The sequence below is a fragment of the Thalassophryne amazonica genome, chromosome 12 (assembly GCF_902500255.1).
Source record: "Thalassophryne amazonica chromosome 12, fThaAma1.1, whole genome shotgun sequence".
NCBI lineage: Eukaryota > Metazoa > Chordata > Actinopteri > Batrachoidiformes > Batrachoididae > Thalassophryne > Thalassophryne amazonica.
Genome location: NC_047114.1, coordinates 2,657,279 through 2,676,210, shown reverse-complemented (window position 1 = coordinate 2,676,210; position 18,932 = coordinate 2,657,279). Strand labels below are relative to the sequence as shown.

The 18,932-nt window shown below is 44.4% G+C and overlaps 1 protein-coding gene across 1 annotated transcript in view; it reads right to left on the bottom strand.

The window, feature by feature from the left end:
* kirrel1b (kirre like nephrin family adhesion molecule 1b) overlaps window positions 1-11,815 on the bottom strand; it is a 258,724-nt gene extending 246,909 nt beyond the window's left edge. Inside the window, exon 1 of the mRNA XM_034183743.1 lies at window positions 11,695-11,815. Within this exon, the coding sequence (XP_034039634.1) occupies window positions 11,695-11,815 (121 nt within the window). The remainder of the gene's footprint in view (window positions 1-11,694) is intronic.
* Between the last annotated feature and the right edge of the window lie 7,117 nt (window positions 11,816-18,932).

Sequence of the window (18,932 nt, the reverse complement as noted above, 5' to 3'; positions counted from 1 at the left end):
GGACTGTTTCAGTTATCTGCTGCACTAATAAGCCAACCATGGTAAGCCACCCAAATTAAAGGAGAAATGCTACTTTTAACAACCTGGACCTCATTTCTGACATAAAATACGGTTGTTTACTCACCAATATAAGTTTGTTGTGATTAGAAGTCCATAGTTCAAATGACGTGTTCAGTTCAAATCTGGAGCAAACATTTTTCTTCTTCTTCTAAGGTGGATTAGAACTTTTTGTGGTACACAGCACCCACTACTGGACAGGAGGAACCGAGCAGTCAATGTGACTCACTGATTTGAAAATGCAGCTCTTTCAACCAGACGTGTGGTGCTGTGACATGTCAATCATCTGTGTCCGGTCAGATTTCAGGAGAGTCCAGTGAAACCCCGGCCTCCACTCTAGCTCCACCCATGCCAGGAATTGTTTGACATTTGAACATTTCCTATTTCACTGTGAGTGATAAATTGGCACTTCCTGTTTAAGTGTGAGTTTGCCACTGAATTCCCGCAAGATTCCATCTCGTCTGTCAATCCAGGAAGTGTTTGACATTTCAACATTTCCTGTTTTACTGTGGATTTGAAAATTGGCACTTCCTGTTTAGGATGCCCTGTACCATGAGTGAGCTTCATGCCGCTGCGCAATGCTACGCTCATATTATTCTGACCAGACTCTAACTTGACTCAGCAGACAGCGGTGCAGCATTTGGAGCTGTGTGAACGGAACGGAGGACGATTCTCATTTCTTGACTGCAACAAGACAAGAGTCCCAGTTAGTGACTTTAATCTGCACAAAAGTGACTCACGATTGACATATTTTAATGGCTTTGAGAGGGGTTAAGAAGCAGACTTGCAGTTAATCAAAGAACCAATGAAGCAGTGGATTGAAGCACTGCTTCACTGTCTCAAGCTTCAAAGCAAGTTGTGCTGCAGAAGCAGTTGATTACAGAGCTGCCACAGGGTCTGTAATCAACGTAGAGAAATGATCATTTTCCCGGACAAACACCCTGAAAAAGAACGGCCGCTCTGAAGGACCGATAAGGGAATCATTAAGCAAAAGACTATTGATATCAGTGGATCAAATAATTTCTTAACAAAAAGAACCGGTTCTCGATACCCAACCCTAGTCAGTGCTCAGTCCTTTAAACAATCACTCATTTCCTCCATCGGTTTCAAATAAGTCATTCTATGAGTGGAGTCACAAAGGGATTTAAAGTATTAAAGGTTTATTTATTGAAAAGGTTTTCCCTACATTTCAACAATTACAAAACAAATTCCTTTAAATTCCTTCAGATACGTACCTGTATTAAGAGCCAATTCCCATCCTTCCCCATTACTTCACGTGGCAACTGTTTAGTGATTATTTCAGTTTTTATTGATATAACTACTTTTTCTTTCTTTTCTTCTTTTTTTGGAATGGAAATGATTGAAGTGTGATATCCTCTGTTTCATCTTTGTTTGCATGTATTATAAATGAAAAAAATGTTAATAAAGAGAAGTAATAAAAAATAACAAGTTTATATACCCTGGCGGGATTTTTTTTTATTTTTAATTTTTTTTTTTTTTCAGAGAATATGGTAAATGTGCTGCATTTATATAGCGCTTTTCCATCTGCATCAGACACTCAAAGCGCTTTACAATAATGCCTCACATTCACCCCAATGTCAGGGTGCTGCCATACAAAGTGCTCACTACACACCGGGAGCAACTAGGGGATTAAAGACCTTGCCCAAGGGCCCTAAGTGATTTTCTGGTCAGGCTGGGATTTGAACTTTCTTCCCTCATGGTTTTTTTTTTTCTTTCATTCATTCAAACCTTTATTTAACCAGGATTTAACAAATTCATTGAGATTAAAAATCCCTTTTACAAGAGTGTCCTGGCCAAGAGGCAACACACAAAAACACATACATACATAAACACATATTACATACATCATTTTAAAATAATCAACATCTAAAAACATTGACAGACAGACTTTGATTGATCAGATCCTTTAGTGGAGGATGGTTAGTGGTTGAGTGAAGCCATTTATTTACTGTTTCCTCTTTTCAAATCATAATGACAACAGAAACGACCCAAATGACCCTGATCAAAAGTTTACATCCCCCTGTTATTCATATCGTGCGTTGCCCCCTTTAACATCAGCGGCAGCTTGGAGTCTTTTGTGGTCTTTGTGTTTGAGTCTCTCTGATGGTGAAGCTGCCACTGAATATGTCTTGGACTTTATTTACTTCAGTTATGAAGAAACACAAGCAGTATGACACTCTGTGGTATATCTGCATGGAGTAGACAGGTCTCAAAAACTGAAGGAGAAGAGTGAGGAAAGCCACCAAGCCACCCAGACAACCCAGAAGAAGTTCTAAGCCTCTGTAGCTGTGACTGGAGAAACTGTGCACAGTGTAAATTTTGCATTTCTCATCACACTCTGAGCTTCATAGTGGAGAAGGACTTTCTTTCATCAAAACAAATCAAATCTAGTCTAGCATCTCAAATGTACCTTCTGGCAATTTGTAGCTGAACTTTCAGGGCTTCTTTTTAAGAAAATCCTTCTCTGTACCACTTCATCATGAAGCTGTGTAACCGGTGATACAAAATGCAAAGCATGAGAGAAGTCGAAGGGCAGAATGCGTATCTTCCCCTCATATCACTCCATGTCTTGGTCCCGTGCCTTCTTCCTCGCACTCCACTAGGAGTGCACTCCCCACGCCTACAGCGCCCCCTGCCAAGGAACCAATGCAGCTCGGCGGGGCTCGAGTGACATCCGAGGAAAGGAACCGTAGATTAGAGGCTGGGGAGTGCTTTTACTGCAGTGCCCGGGGGCACATCCTTTGTGAATGCCCGTTTTGGCCTAAAGCCAACACTCACCAACAGACCCCGGATTATTGGTGAGCCATACTCATGTCACAGGTGACTGTACTTCGCACACTTCAACCGTCAATCGATTCACGCATGGATGCCAATTTCCTAGATCAAAGCATTATCATTCAAGCACTCATCCCGGAGGTGGCACTGCACACTCACACTGCACTGCACACTCTGCACACGTAGGTATTCGGGTAAACATGTTAGATGTCACACAGCTCCCCACGATCATGCACCAAATGGTCATTCTGGTTGTTTCTGGGTCATCCACTGGTGTTGGGTCATCCCTGGTTAACCCTTCACAATCTGGTTTTCGATTGTGATACCCAGCTTTATCTATCCATGAAGCCAGAGGACACACACCAATTAGCTAAACTGCAGGATTGTCTTACAGACATAAAGACATGGATGACCTCTAATTTCCTGCTTTTAAACTCAGATAAAACTGAAGTTATTGTACTTGGCCCCACAAATCTTAGAAACATGGTGTCTAATCAGATCCTTACTCTGGATGGCATTACCCTGACCTCTAGTAATACTAGTAATTCATTATTATCAGGTTGTCCTAAAAGTTCCCTAAAAAGCCTTCAGTTAATTCAAAATGCTGCAGCTAGAGTACTGACGGGGACTAGAAGGAGAGAGCATATCTCACCCATATTGGCCTCTCTTCATTGGCTTCCTGTTAATTCTAGAATAGAATTTAAAATTCTTCTTCTTACTTATAAGGTTTTGAATAATCAGGTCCCATCTTATCTTAGGGACCTCGTAGTACCATATCACCCCGATAGAGCGCTTCGCTCTCAGACTGAAGGCTTACTTGTAGTTCCTAGGGTTTGTAAGAGTAGAATGGGAGGCAGAGCCTTCAGCTTTCAGGCTCCTCTCCTGTGGAACCAGCTCCCAATTCAGATCAGGGAGACAGACACCCTCTCTACTTTTAAGATTAGGCTTAAAACTTTCCTTTTTGCTAAAGCTTATAGTTAGGGCTGGATCAGGTGACCCTGAACTATCCCTTAGTTATGCTGCTATAGACGTAGACTGCTGGGGGGTTCCCATGATGCACTGTTTCTTTCTCTTTTTGCTCTGTATGCACCACTCTGCATTTAATCATTAGTGATCGATCTCTGCTCCCCTCCACAGCATGTCTTTTTCCTGTTTCTCTCCCTCAGCCCCAACCAGTCCCAGCAGAAGACTGCCCCTCCCTGAGCCTGGTTCTGCTGGAGGTTTCTTCCTGTTAAAAGGGAGTTTTTCCTTCCCACTGTAGCCAAGTGCTTGCTCACAGGGGGTCGTTTTGACCGCTGGGGTTTTACATAATTATTGTATGGCCTTGCCTTACAATATAAAGCGCCTTGGGGCAACTGTTTGTTGTGATTTGGCGCTATATAAAAAAATTGATTGATTGATTGATTGATTGGCCGACCGGCTGATTGCCTGGTGGAGTGAAGCCTGCCAAGTTAGATGCCTCCATTCCTCCATTCTGGGAGTCTGGCACCACTTCCCTCAATCTCTCTCTTATACCCAAGCCGTATCATGACCTCAGTGATGTATTTAGCAAAAGTTGGGCACTCTCTTTGCCGCAGCACCAACCTTATGACTGCTCCATCAATTTGCTTTCGGGTGCGTCTTTTCCCTGCAGCTGTTTTTACAACTTGTCACGCCCGGAAAGTCAATCAATGGAGCAGGACATTCAAGACTCCCTGGCCGCCGGACCTATCTGTCCCTCTTCCTCTCCCCTGGGGGCAGGCTTCTTTTTCATTGACTGCCGTGGGTTGAATGCGATCACTGTGCAGAATAAATATTTGATCTTCCGCTTAGAGTCAGCATTCAATTCATTACACAGGGCAGCCATATTCACCAAGCTCAACCTGCATAATGCTTACCATTTGGTCCTTGTTAAAGTGGGTGATGAGTGGAAACTGCGTTTAACACCCCTTTGGGGCGTTTTGAATACTCACCGTCTTCCAAGCACTTGTTAACGATGTGTTACGTGATTTTCTCAACTGTTTTGTTGTTCAAAGCAGTGGCCTCTTTGAACTAGGTTTTGGAACCGGACCTAGACGTGAAGCTGATGAGTTTGCCTCTGGACAATATTTCGTAGTAATGGGTGTTGAATGGTCTCATCTCTGTTCCTCCTTCGCGGAGTGCAGTCTGGGAAGGTCACCTGGGGGGGTGTTGGCGGAACTCCTGAGTCCTGAACGTTCGGACTCCGACTGTTGAGACGCTGAGAGAGCACGCCGCCTTTTCACCTCACCAGAACTTGAATTATTTAGTATTTCATGTATAGCACAAAGGGAGAAAAATAAAGGTGTTTTCTTTTTGGAACTGCTTCTGATTATTCCATGCTGGGTTCAGTCAGATACTGGATCGCGCCTCAATCCGCGTCTTATCCATAACAGAATTCTCCAGCCAAACCACTATGGACCCAGCGGCAGAAGCAGTTCCATTTCAGGTGAAAGTCCAGAAGCACCTGGAGATGAAAACAAATGCCGTGGTTCAACGATTGCTGAACCTCCGACAGGGGCGACGAAGCGCAGCTGATTATTCTGTGGATTTTCGAGTCTTTTCCGCTCAGTCTGGTTGGAATGCTGCTGCTTTGAGGGGGGTGTTTGTAGACGGGTTGAATGACTCCCTGAAAGATGAGCTAGCCGTCCGTGACGAACCGAAGGATTTAGATGAGTTAATATCCGTGGTTATTCGTCTAGACGATCGGATTAAGGAGCGTGGACGAGAGAGAGGGCGAGTGTCCAAGCGGGGTGTTTTGTCTCGGTTTTCCCCGACACAAGTCTGGACCGACTCTTCTTCGTTCCTCTGAGACTCCTCCGACGGGACCTCTAGCTCCTCTAGTGGACGAGCCAATGCAACTTGGAAGGGTCAGAACAGCCATATTGCCGCGGTCAAACGAGCGTCAGGAGACAGCATCATAACATGGGTCCAGGTGTTTTATGGACATTTTTGTGGGATATAAATGGGAGTTTTTGTAAACCAGGTTTTGTGTATAGCACTTGAGGTAGTTCTGGTGGGGTGAACAGGCTGGCTGGTCGGAGTTCGTTTGGACTCAGGTAAGCGTGTGGTTTTTTTTATTGTTTATAGTTATTTAATTTTTGTTGGCGGAATGGGTCGTTTTATTTTGTTGGTTTTTATTTCCCTGTCCCCTAACCCCAGCCTCACACACTTCTGGCCGTTCGTCTTTGGTGTTGTGGGGTGGTGCAGGTTGGTTGCTGGGCATTCCCATGAGGACCTCTGCACCTGGGGGGGGGGTCCAGGGCTCTTTTCTTAGATTTAGTTGTTTCCCGGTTCCTCTCCAGCCTCAGCGTGCCTCTGACCGTTCGCCATTGGCATTGCTGAGGTGTCGGGCAGTGGGGATATACTCCAGTCAGAGCGGTGGGGCCGATCAGTGCCGTACGCCTTTTCCGCTGCCCACCCCTCCCGGTAGGCTGGAGTATAGTCAGGGGGTCGACACCGGCCGTCTTACCGGTTTTCCCCTGCCCTTGGGGGTGGAGCTGGGTTGCATTTTTCCTATTGGCTTCTCCGGCTTATTAGTCCTGTGCCGATTGCCATGACGTGTTTCCCAACGGACCTGGAGGGTCTTTCGGGGTGCTGGGGAGGTCAATGGGGCTTTCTGTAGTTTTTGTTTGCTCCTGGGGTGGTTTTTGGAAATCCCTGGGGGTTTGGGGATTTTGTTTCCTCCTGTTCCCCCCCGGGGTTTGATGGGACGGTCCTCTGGGGGGGGGGGGGGGGGGTTGACTGTGGGGCCGACCGGCCGTGTTGGGCTGGGGTGGGGTTCCTGGGTTGTGGGGGTGTCTCCTGGGGTTTGATGGGACGGTCCTCTGGGGGATGTTAAGGCTCCCGTGTATGCCTGGGGATTCCTGGATGGCTCCTGCCATGGTCGTTGCTCCTGGGGTTGACGATGAGGTCCCCTGGGGGAAGTCGGGCTCCACATGTTAGGGGAGGGCGTTGTTTGTTTTTTCCTTTGACCTGTGTTCTAGTGTGTTGGGGGGTTTTTGTTGGGGTCTTTGGGTTTGTGTGTTTTTTGTTCCTCCCCAGGGTTTGATGGGATGGTCCTCTGGGGGGGGGGGGTTGGGTTGGGTATTGTGTTTTTCTTTTGTGTTTACCCCGGTGTGCTTCCCTGGGGTATGTTTGTGGTACTCTCTGGGGGGATGCTGGGGGCCTTTTTTTTTGTGTTTTGTTTTTGTGTTTGGGGTTGTTTCGGGATGTTTTTTTTTTTTTTTTTGATGCCGGCCAGCCTTTCTACTGCATCTCCCGGCTCTGCTGCCTGCTGTGATCTCTGCCCTCCTCCTGCTTTGGCCTTTGATGTGTGGGGTGGTTTTTGGGTCTGGTTTGTGCGGTCGCCGGGAGGCTTCCCGTTGATGGGGGGGTACTGTTGTGTGTTGGGGGGGGGGGGGTTTGGCTGGACAAGGTTGGGTTGTTTTGTGTTTATTTTCCTTCCCAGGTGATTTGGAGCTGTTCTCTGAGGAAAATGTGCTGCAGAAGAGTCTCTCTCCTCTGTTACGATGATTGGCTGCACCTGTTGCATTCTCGTGCAGCTCTCTATCAGGACAATCCACGACACCTGTGATGTTCACGTGCAGATCTGAGGACTTCCAGCTGGTACGAATGTAGTGATGAAGAACTACATTTAAACCAGCAGTGAGTTGGATAAGATTGCCGGAGAATACGACCTTGTGACGACTGTGTGGGGACGCTGAGGGCCGTTTCAGAGTCTGACATCACGCCTGTGAAGGAGGACGAGGGTGAGAGGCAAACGTTGTTAGCACACGACAGAGGTGAATCTTCTGAAAAGTTTATCCATGAATGTAAATTGGCGTTTATGCGCAGCTATGGGTGATTATTGGTGAAAATTGTTTGGCATGCTCCTCACGGCAGTGGCGTGCGGATTGATGGTCCTCCACTGGCTGTGAGCAGCGGCCTCTTTGAACTAGGTTTTGGAACCGGACCTAGACGTGAAGCTGATGAGTTTGCCTCTGGACAATATTTTGTAGTAATGGGTGTTGAATGGTCTCATCTCTGTTCCTCCTTCGCGGAGTGCAGTCTGGGAAGGTCACCTGGGGGGGGTGTTGGCGGAACTCCTGAGTCCTGAACGTTCGGACTCCGACTGTTGAGATGCTGAGAGAGCGCGTCGCCTTTTCACCTCACCAGAACTTGAATTATTTAGTATTTCATGTATAGCACAAAGGGAGAAAAATAAAGGTGTTTTCTTTTTGGAACTGCTTCTGATTATTCCATGCTGGGTTCAGTCAGATACTGGACCGCTCCTCAATCCGCGTCTTATCCATAACACAAGCCTTTCCATTGTTTCTGTGTAGGCTCTCAGTTGTCCAGGTGGTTTCCATAATAGAGAAGCTTGAATCTTCAACTGGACTGGGTTGCTTGACGCAAGGACATTTCAAATCACAGAAGCTTCCTCAGCTAAAATTCTTGCTCTAGTAGTCTGACTTCTGTCTGACCCTTGTCAAGAAGCCTTTCCATTGTTAAAACACCGGTTCATTACAGCCCCCATTCTTATTCAGCCTGATTCGGATCAGAAGTTCATCATGGAGGTCAATGCCACCAACGTCGGGATTGTGTCCCAGCAGGCTGACATTTGCAACCTTGAGCAGCTCTCATTTCTAGAAATCTGGCCAATTTTCTTAAATCCTCCAAACTGTGACTATCCAGGGTTGGGACCAGGAAGCAGAGTTGTAGTCTTACACACCTCTCTGCAGCTTCTCTCCCCCTGCCATCCCCTCATTACCCCATCCCCGTAGAGACGGTGCCTGCTCCCAGACTACCAATAACCAGCAAAAATCTATTTAAGCATAAAAATTCAAAAAAAAAATAATATAGCACCTTCAACTGCACCACAGACTAAAACAGTTAAATGTGGTCTATTAAACATTAGGTCTCTCTCTTCTAAGTCCCTGTTGGTAAATGATATAATAATTGATCAACGTATTGATTTATTCTGCCTTACAGAAACCTGGTTACAGCAGGATGAATATGTTAGTTTAAATGAGTCAACACCCCCAAGTCACACTAACTGTCAGAACGCTCGTAGCACGGGACGGGGCGGAGGATTAGCAGCAATCTTCCATTCCAGCTTATTAATTAATCAAAAACCCAGACAGAGCTTTAATTCATTTGAAAGCTTGACTCTTAGTCTTGTCCATCCAAATTGGAACTCCCAAAAAACAGTTTTATTTGTTATTATCTATCGTCCACCTGGTCGTTACTGTGAGTTTCTCTGTGAATTTTCAGACCTTTTGTCTGACTTAGTGCTTAGCTCAGATAAGATCATTATAGTGGGCGATTTTAACATCCACACAGATGCTGAGAATGACAGCCTCAACACTGCATTTAATCTATTATTAGACTCTATTGGCTTTGCTCAAAAAGTAAATGAGTCCACCCACCACTTTAATCATATCTTAGATCTTGTTCTGACTTATGGTATGGAAATAGAAGACTTAACAGTATTCCCTGAAAACTCCCTTCTGTCTGATCATTTCTTAATAACATTTACATTTACTCTGATGGACTACCCAGCAGTGGGGAATAAGTTTCATTACACTAGAAGTCTTTCAGAAAGCGCTGTAACTAGGTTTAAGGATATGATTCCTTCTTTATGTTCTCTAATGCCATATACCAACACAGTGCAGAGTAGCTACCTAAACTCTGTAAGTGAGATAGAGTATCTCGTCAATAGTTTTACATCCTCATTGAAGACAACTTTGGATGCTGTAGCTCCTCTAAAAAAGAGAGCTTTAAATCAGAAGTGCCTGACTCCGTGGTATAACTCACAAACTCGTAGCTTAAAGCAGATAACCCATAAGTTGGAGAGGAAATGGCGTCTCACTAATTTAGAAGATCTTCACTTAGCCTGGAAAAAGAGTCTGTTGCTCTATAAAAAAGCCCTCCGTAAAGCTAGGACATCTTTCTACTCATCACTAATTGAAGAAAATAAGAACAACCCCAGGTTTCTTTTCAGCACTGTAGCCAGGCTGACAAAGAGTCAGAGCTCTATTGAGCTGAGTATTCCATTAACTTTAACTAGAAATGACTTCATGACTTTCTTTGCTAACAAAATTTTAACTATTAGAGAAAAAATTACTCATAACCATCCCAAAGACGTATCGTTATCTTTGGCTGCTTTCAGTGATGCCGGTATTTGGTTAGACTCTTTCTCTCCGATTGTTCTGTCTGAGTTATTTTCATTAGTTACTTCATCCAAACCATCAACATGTTTATTAGACCCCATTCCTACCAGGCTGCTCAAGGAAGCCCTACCATTATTTAATGCTTCGATCTTAAATATGATCAATCTATCTTTGTTAGTTGGCTATGTACCACAGGCTTTTAAGGTGGCAGTAATTAAACCATTACTTAAAAAGCCATCACTTGACCCAGCTATCTTAGCTAATTATAGGCCAATCTCCAACCTTCCTTTTCTCTCAAAAATTCTTGAAAGGGTAGTTGTAAAACAGCTAACTGATCATCTGCAGAGGAATGGTCTATTTGAAGAGTTTCAGTCAGTCAGGTTTTACAATTCATCATAGTACAGAAACAGCATTAGTGAAGGTTACAAATTATCTTCTTATGGCCTCGGACAGTGGACTCATCTCTGTGCTTGTTCTGTTAGACCTCAGTGCTGCTTTTGATACTGTTGACCATAAAATTTTATTACAGAGATTAGAGCATGCCATAGGTATTAAAGGCACTGCGCTGCGGTGGTTTGAATCATATTTGTCTAATAGATTACAATTTGTTCATGTAAATGGGGAATCTTCTTCACAGACTAAAGTTAATTATGGAGTTCCACAAGGTTCTGTGCTAGGACCAATTTTATTCACTTTATACATGCTTCCCTTAGGCAGTATTATTAGACGGTATTGCTTAAATTTTCATTGTTACGCAGATGATACCCAGCTTTATCTATCCATGAAGCCAGAGGACACACACCAATTAGCTAAACTGCAGGATTGTCTTACAGACATAAAGACATGGATGACCTCTAATTTCCTGCTTTTAAACTCAGATAAAACTGAAGTTATTGTACTTGGCCCCACAAATCTTAGAAACATGGTGTCTAACCAGATCCTTACTCTGGATGGCATTACCCTGACGTCTAGTAATACTGTGAGAAATCTTGGAGTCATTTTTGATCAGGATATGTCATTCAAAGCGCATATTAAACAAATATGTAGGACTGCTTTTTTGCATTTACGCAATATCTCTAAAATCAGAAAGGTCTTGTCTCAGAGTGATGCTGAAAAACTAATTCATGCATTTATTTCCTCTAGGCTGGACTATTGTAATTCATTATTATCAGGTTGTCCTAAAAGTTTTTCCTTCCCACTGTAGCCAAGTGCTTGCTCACAGGGGGTCGTTTTGACCTTGGGGTTTTACATAATTATTGTATGGCCTTGCCTTACAATATAAAGCGCCTTGGGGCAACTGTTTGTTGTGATTTGGCGCTATATAAAAAAACTGATTGATTGATTGATTGTTCTTCCAGTGTCTGACTTCCGCTGAACAGAATTATGATGTGGGGAACTGGGAACTCCTGGCTGTGAAGGAGGCACTGGTGGAATGGAGACATTGGCTTGAAGGTACGTCTGTTCCCTTTATTGTTTGCACAGACCACAAGAACCTGGCAGACATCCAAGAGACTTAATTCCAGACAGGCCAGGTGATCCTTGTTTTTTGGATAGTTTAACTCCTCCATTACTTACAGACTCGGATCAAAAAACCCAAACCCAACACACTATCACATCAATTCTCCCAGAAAAACTGCATTTCATCTCCAGACAATATCATTCCTGACCAGTTGGATATTAGAGCATTCACCCGGAATATCGAGAGGGTTGATTGGGAGGCCCAGATAACCTACCCGACTCCTGGAGGAGGACCTCCCAGATGGCTCTTCATGCCACCTGCTACCCAGTCCACTGTCCTTCACTTCATCCATGCCTCAAAGTTCTCTTGTCACTCTGATATTTGAAGAACTCTCAAGATCCTCCAACAGAACTTCTCTTGGCCCTCAGCCCAGGCAGATATGCAGGACTACATCAAGGCTTGCACAATCTGCGCCAGGAGTAAACCGTGCAGTAGTAAATCAGTCACAGTCCAGACTCCTCCATCCACTGCCTACTCTTGGTCACCCCTGGTCGCACAGCTGCATGGATTTTTTCACAAGGCTCCCTCCTCCCCTCCTTCCCTGCTCCAAAGGAATGACCGCCATTCTCCCCATCGTGGATAGTTTTTCCAAGGTAGCACACTTTGTGGCCTGACCTCCTGGTCCACCATGTGTTTCAGCCGCATGGCATTCCCCTGGACATTGTATCAGACCAAGGACCCCAGTTCACGTCGCAAGTATGGAAGAACTTTAGCTCGGCACTTGGGGCCTTGGTCAGTCTCCCGTGCGGGTTCCACCCACAAACCAATGGCCAGGTGGAACGGGCCAACCATAAACTCAAGTCCACCCTCCAGTGTGTGACATCCTTCCACTCGTCTCTTGGAGCGATCATCTGCCGTGGGTACAATATGCTCACAATTGACAGGTGAGCTCAACTACTGGTTTGTCTCCATTTGAATGTTCATTGGGATATCAGCCACTTTTGTTTCCATCTCAGTAATGTGAATTAACTGTTCAATGTGTTCAAGCTCAACTGCGGCAGTGTCGGCGGGTGTGGGGACTGCCAGTTCTGCTCTGCTCCAGATGAGGGACAGGACAGTGTGTCATGCAGCCTGGCAGAAAACCCCGGGCCCCGGGCCCCAGGCCATGAGGCGTAGCTCTCATTCAAGGATGTGCCCTCTAGGCTGAGGTGAAGAAGCTGGCACAGAGATAACTGGGCCCCTTTGTGGTGTGCAAAGTCATCAACCCACCGCATTCAAACTCCATCTGCCACGGTCGCTCCGGATCCACCCTGTCTGAAGTCTGTCCACACCAGCACGCTGTTCACTCCAGCCAATACCACTCCTCCTGCCCGGCTCGTAGATGGCCATCTGTCAGAAATGGTGTGCTGGCCTCTGGACATGCGGCACTGGAGTCAGGGTTTCCAGTATCTGATGGATTGGAAGGGTTATGGGCCTGATGAGCATTCCTGGGTGTCGGAGAACCTCATCCTTGACCCCTCCCTCAATCAATCAATCAATCAATCAGTTTTTTATATAGCGCCAAATCACAACAAACAGTTGCCCCAAGGTGCTTTATATTGTAAGGCAAGGCCATACAATAATTATGTAAAACCCCAACGGTCAAAACGACCCCCTGTGAGCAAGCACTTGGCTACAGTGGGAAGGAAAAACTCCCTTTTAACAGGAAGAAACCTCCAGCAGAACCAGGCTCAGGGATTTCTTCAGGCCCACTTGGGCTGGTGTGGTAGGTCACCTGGGGGCTCCCATTGGGGGGGTACTGTTGTGCTGCCTTGGTATCTGCTTTGCTCCCCCTCCCTTCCTGTTCCTCCAGGCACTGTGTCATGGAACTGATTCTGCACACCTGTCTACTAATCAGCTCAGCTGCATATAAACTCTACAGTCCGGTCCTGCCCCTTCACAGCTGCCAGAAACTACCTGGCCTTTGTTTGTCTCTGTATGAAACTTTATGAGTCCTGGTTTTCTGGTACTGTACTAACTCTGGTTTTCTTGTGTTCCCATCAATCAATCAATCAATCAATTTTTTTTTATATAGCGCCAAATCACAACAAACAGTTGCCCCAAGGCGCTTCATATTGTAAGGCAAGGCCATACAATAATTATGTAAAACCCCAACGGTCAAAACGACCCCCTGTGAGCAAGCACTTGGCTACAGTGGGAAGGAAAAACTCCCTTTTAACAGGAAGAAACCTCCAGCAGAACCAGGCTTAGGGAGGGGCAGTCTTCTGCTGGGACTGGTTGGGGCTGAGGGAGAGAACCAGGAAAAAGACATGCTGTGGAGGGGAGCAGAGATCGATCACTAATGATTAAATGCAGAGTGGTGCATACAGAGCAAAAAGAGAAAGAAACAGTGCATCATGGGAACCCCCCAGCAGTCTACGTCTATAGCAGCATAACTAAGGGATGGTTCAGGGTCACCTGATCCAGCCCTAACTATAAGCTTTAGCAAAAAGGAAAGTTTTAAGCCTAATCTTAAAAGTAGAGAGGGTGTCTGTCTCCCTGATCTGAATTGGGAGCTGGTTCCACAGGAGAGGAGCGTGAAAGCTGAAGGCTCTGCCTCCCATTCTACTCTTACAAACCCTAGGAACTACAAGTAAGCCTGCAGTCTGAGAGCGAAGCGCTCTATTGGGGTGATATGGTACTACGAGGTCCCTAAGATAAGATGGGACCTGATTATTCAAAACCTTATAAGTAAGAAGAAGAATTTTAAATTCTATTCTAGAATTAACAGGAAGCCAATGAAGAGAGGCCAATATGGGTGAGATATGCTCTCTCCTTCTAGTCCCCGTCAGTACTCTAGCTGCAGCATTTTGAATTAACTGAAGGCTTTTTAGGGAACTTTTAGGACAACCTGATAATAATGAATTACAATAGTCCAGCCTAGAGGAAATAAATGCATGAATTAGTTTTTCAGCATCACTCTGAGACAAGACCTTTCTGATTTTAGAGATATTGCGTAAATGCAAAAAAACAGTCCTACATATTTGTTTAATATGTGCTTTGAATGACATATCCTGATCAAAAATGACTCCAAGATTTCTCACAGTATTACTAGAGGTCAGGGTAATGCCATCCAGAGTAAGGATCTGGTTAGACACCATGTTTCTAAGATTTGTGGGGCCAAGTACAATAACTTCAGTTTTATCTGAGTTTAAAAGCAGGAAATTAGAGGTCATCCATGTCTTTATGTCTGTAAGACAATCCTGCAGTTTAGCTAATTGGTGTGTGTCCTCTGGCTTCATGGATAGATAAAGCTGGGTATCATCTGCGTAACAATGAAAATTTAAGCAATACCGTCTAATAATACTGCCTAAGGGAAGCATATATAAAGTGAATAAAATTGGTCCTAGCACAGAACCTTGTGGAACTCCATAATTAACTTTAGTCTGTGAAGAAGATTCCCCATTTACATGAACAAATTGTAATCTATTAGACAAATATGATTCAAACCACCGCAGCGCAGTGCCTTTAATACCTATGGCATGCTCTAATCTCTGTAATAAAATTTTATGGTCAACAGTATCAAAAGCAGCACTGAGGTCTAACAGAACAAGCACAGAGATGAGTCCACTGTCCGAGGCCATAAGAAGATCATTTGTAACCTTCACTAATGCTGTTTCTGTACTATGATGAATTCTAAAACCTGACTGAAACTCTTCAAATAGACCATTCCTCTGCAGATGATCAGTTAGCTGTTTTACAACTACCCTTTCAAGAATTTTTGAGAGAAAAGGAAGGTTGGAGATTGGCCTATAATTAGCTAAGATAGCTGGGTCAAGTGATGGCTTTTTAAGTAATGGTTTAATTACTGCCACCTTAAAAGCCTGTGGTACATAGCCAACTAACAAAGATAGATTGATCATATTTAAGATCGAAGCATTAAATAATGGTAGGGCTTCCTTGAGCAGCCTGGTAGGAATGGGGTCTAATAAACATGTTGATGGTTTGGATGAAGTAACTAATGAAAATAACTCAGACAGAACAATCGGAGAGAAAGAGTCTAACCAAATACCGGCATCACTGAAAGCAGCCAAAGATAATGATACGTCTTTGGGATGGTTATGAGTAATTTTTTCTCTAATAGTTAAAATTTTGTTAGCAAAGAAAGTCATGAAGTCATTACTAGTTAAAGTTAATGGAATACTCAGCTCAATAGAGCTCTGACTCTTTGTCAGCCTGGCTACAGTGCTGAAAAGAAACCTGGGGTTGTTCTTATTTTCTTCAATTAGTGATGAGTAGAAAGATGTCCTAGCTTTACGGAGGGCTTTTTTATAGAGCAACAGACTCTTTTTCCAGGCTAAGTGAAGATCTTCTAAATTAGTGAGATGCCATTTCCTCTCCAACTTACGGGTTATCTGCTTTAAGCTACGAGTTTGTGAGTTATACCATGGAGTCAGACACTTCTGATTTAAAGCTCTCTTTTTCAGAGGAGCTACAGCATCCAAAGTTGTCTTCAATGAGGATGTAAAACTATTGACGAGATACTCTATCTCCCTTACAGAGTTTAGGTAGCTACTCTGCACTGTGTTGTTATATGGCATTAGAGAACATAAAGAAGGAATCATATCCTTAAACCTAGTTACAGCGCTTTCTGAAAGACTTCTAGTGTAATGAAACTTATTCCCCACTGCTGGGTAGTCCATCAGAGTAAATGTAAATGTTATTAAGAAATGATCAGACAGAAGGGAGTTTTCAGGGAATACTGTTAAGTGTTCTATTTCCATACCATAAGTCAGAACAAGATCTAAGATATGATTAAAGTGGTGGGTGGACTCATTTACTTTTTGAGCAAAGCCAATAGAGTCTAATAATAGATTAAATGCAGTGTTGAGGCTGTCATTCTCAGCATCTGTGTGGATGTTAAAATCGCCCACTATAATTATCTTATCTGAGCTAAGCACTAAGTCAGACAAAAGGTCTGAAAATTCACAGAGAAACTCACAGTAACGACCAGGTGGACGATAGATAATAACAAATAAAACTGGTTTTTGGGACTTCCAATTTGGATGGACAAGACTAAGAGACAAGCTTTCAAATGAATTAAAGCTCTGTCTGGGTTTTTGATTAATTAATAAGCTGGAATGGAAGATTGCTGTTAATCCTCCGCCCCGGCCCGTGCTACAAGCATTCTGACAGTTAGTGTGACTCGGGGGTGTTGACTCATTTAAACTAACATATTCATCCTGCTGTAACCAGGTTTCTGTTAGGCAGAATAAATCAATATGTTGATCAATTATTATATCATTTACCAACAGGGACTTAGAAGAGAGAGACCTAATGTTTAATAGACCACATTTAACTGTTTTAGTCTGTGGTGCAGTTGAAGGTGCTATATTATTTTTTCTTTTTGAATTTTTATGCTTAAATAGATTTTTGCTGGTTATTGGTAGTCTGGGAGCAGGCACCGTCTCTACGGGGATGGGGTAATGAGGGGATGGCAGGGGGAGAGAAGCTGCAGAGAGGTGTGTAAGACTACAACTCTGCTTCCTGGTCCCAACCCTGGATAGTCACGGTTTGGAGGATTTAACAAAATTGGCCAGATTTCTAGAAATGAGAGCTGCTCCATCCAAAGTGGGATGGATGCCGTCTCTCCTAACAAGACCAGGTTTTCCCCAGAAGCTTTGCCAATTATCTATGAAGCCCACCTCATTTTTTGGACACCACTCAGACAGCCAGCAATTCAAGGAGAACATGCGGCTAAACATGTCACTCCCGGTCCGATTGGGGAGGGGCCCAGAGAAAACTACAGAGTCCGACATTGTTTTTGCAAAGTTACACACCGATTTAATGTTAATTTTAGTGACCTCCGATTGGCGTAACTGGGTGTCATTACTGCCGACGTGAATTACAATCTTACCAAATTTACGCTTAGCCTTAGCCAGCAGTTTCAAATTTCCTTCAATGTCGCCTGCTCTGGCCCCCGGAAGACAATTGACTATGGTTGCTGGTGTCGCTAACTTCACATTTCTCAAAACAGAGTCGCCAATAACCAGAGTTTGATCCTCGGCGGGTGTGTCGTCGAGTGGGGAAAAACGGTTAGAGATGTGAACGGGTTGGCGGTTTACACGGGGCTTCTGTTTAGGGCTACACTTCCTCCTCACAGTCACCCAGTCGGCCTGCTTTCCCGGCTGCTCGGGATCTGCCAGGGGGGAACTAACGGCGGCTAAGCTACCTTGGTCCGCACCGACTACAGGGGCCTGGCTAACTGTAGAATTTTCCACGGTGCGGAGCCGAGTCTCCAATTCGCCCAGCCTGGCCTCCAAAGCTACGAATAAGCTACACTTATTACAAGTACCGTTACTGCTAAAGGAGGCCGAGGAATAACTAAACATTTCACACCCAGAGCAGAAAAGTGCGGGAGAGACAGGAGAAGCTGCCATGCTAAATCGGCTAAGAGCTAGTAGCTACGCTAAGCTAGCGGATTCCTAAAAACACGCAAAGTGAATAATGTGTAAATAATTTAGAGGTGATTCAGCAGGAGTGCTTTAGTTAAGGCACGTAAAGATTACACTGGGAAACAAATCGTAATCTAGATAACTAGATCAATCTAACTGCGCAGATTAAACAGCTAACAAATACAGAAAAACACCGCTGTGCTCCGGAACAGGAAGTGATACAATACCGCAGTGAGAGCCAACCACCAGTAGAGGCAAGCAAGTCACCAAATCTCAGTTGCTCCATGAAATTGCAGCGGCTGTTCAGCAGTGCATAATTTACACCGAATCATCCGGATGTTTCACAAAGGAGATGACCGATTCAAGCGTGTCAGCAGAGCAGCAAAACATTTTTATCTGCTGTACTAAAAGAAGTCTCCATCTGGAAGCTGTTCCCATCACTCCTGCTTGCATTCAGCTCTGCCGTGGCCACCTGATTCCTGTTCTGTTTCACTTATCCTTCACCATCTGGCTCAGGAACTCACTCCATCACCATTTGGGTCAAGTCAGCATCTCCTAGCCCCTAACCGTCCTCACCGGTTTTGTACATTTCCAATCCAAATTTTGTTCACACAAAAAAATTTTACATTTTTGCTTGTGGCTCCCTGTGGGTCTTAATACTTATCTCTGCTTGAACCATGTCAGGCTTTTTCCAGTATTGTACAGCCCTAGTTAACTACAATAGGAAGGACAATGCACGATTTCAAAATAAAGACCAGACGTATCAAATAATCAAGCAAACTTGGCAAGGTTATGTGTTGCAGTTGGACATGTCTACAAGTTGAACCTGAAAGTTCAATCCACATTTTCTCTGCAGCAGAAAAAGACTTCTGCCTTGTAGTTCTGTGGGATTAGGAGTTGACTTATTAATATGTAGACCTGGGTTTGATTCTCAGTCACAATACTCATCAGTGTCATTGTCCCAGTCCAGCCAGGTGTAAATACAGACCGACCTTGGCTGGGGTAGTAACCTGTGATGGACTGGCATCTCATCCA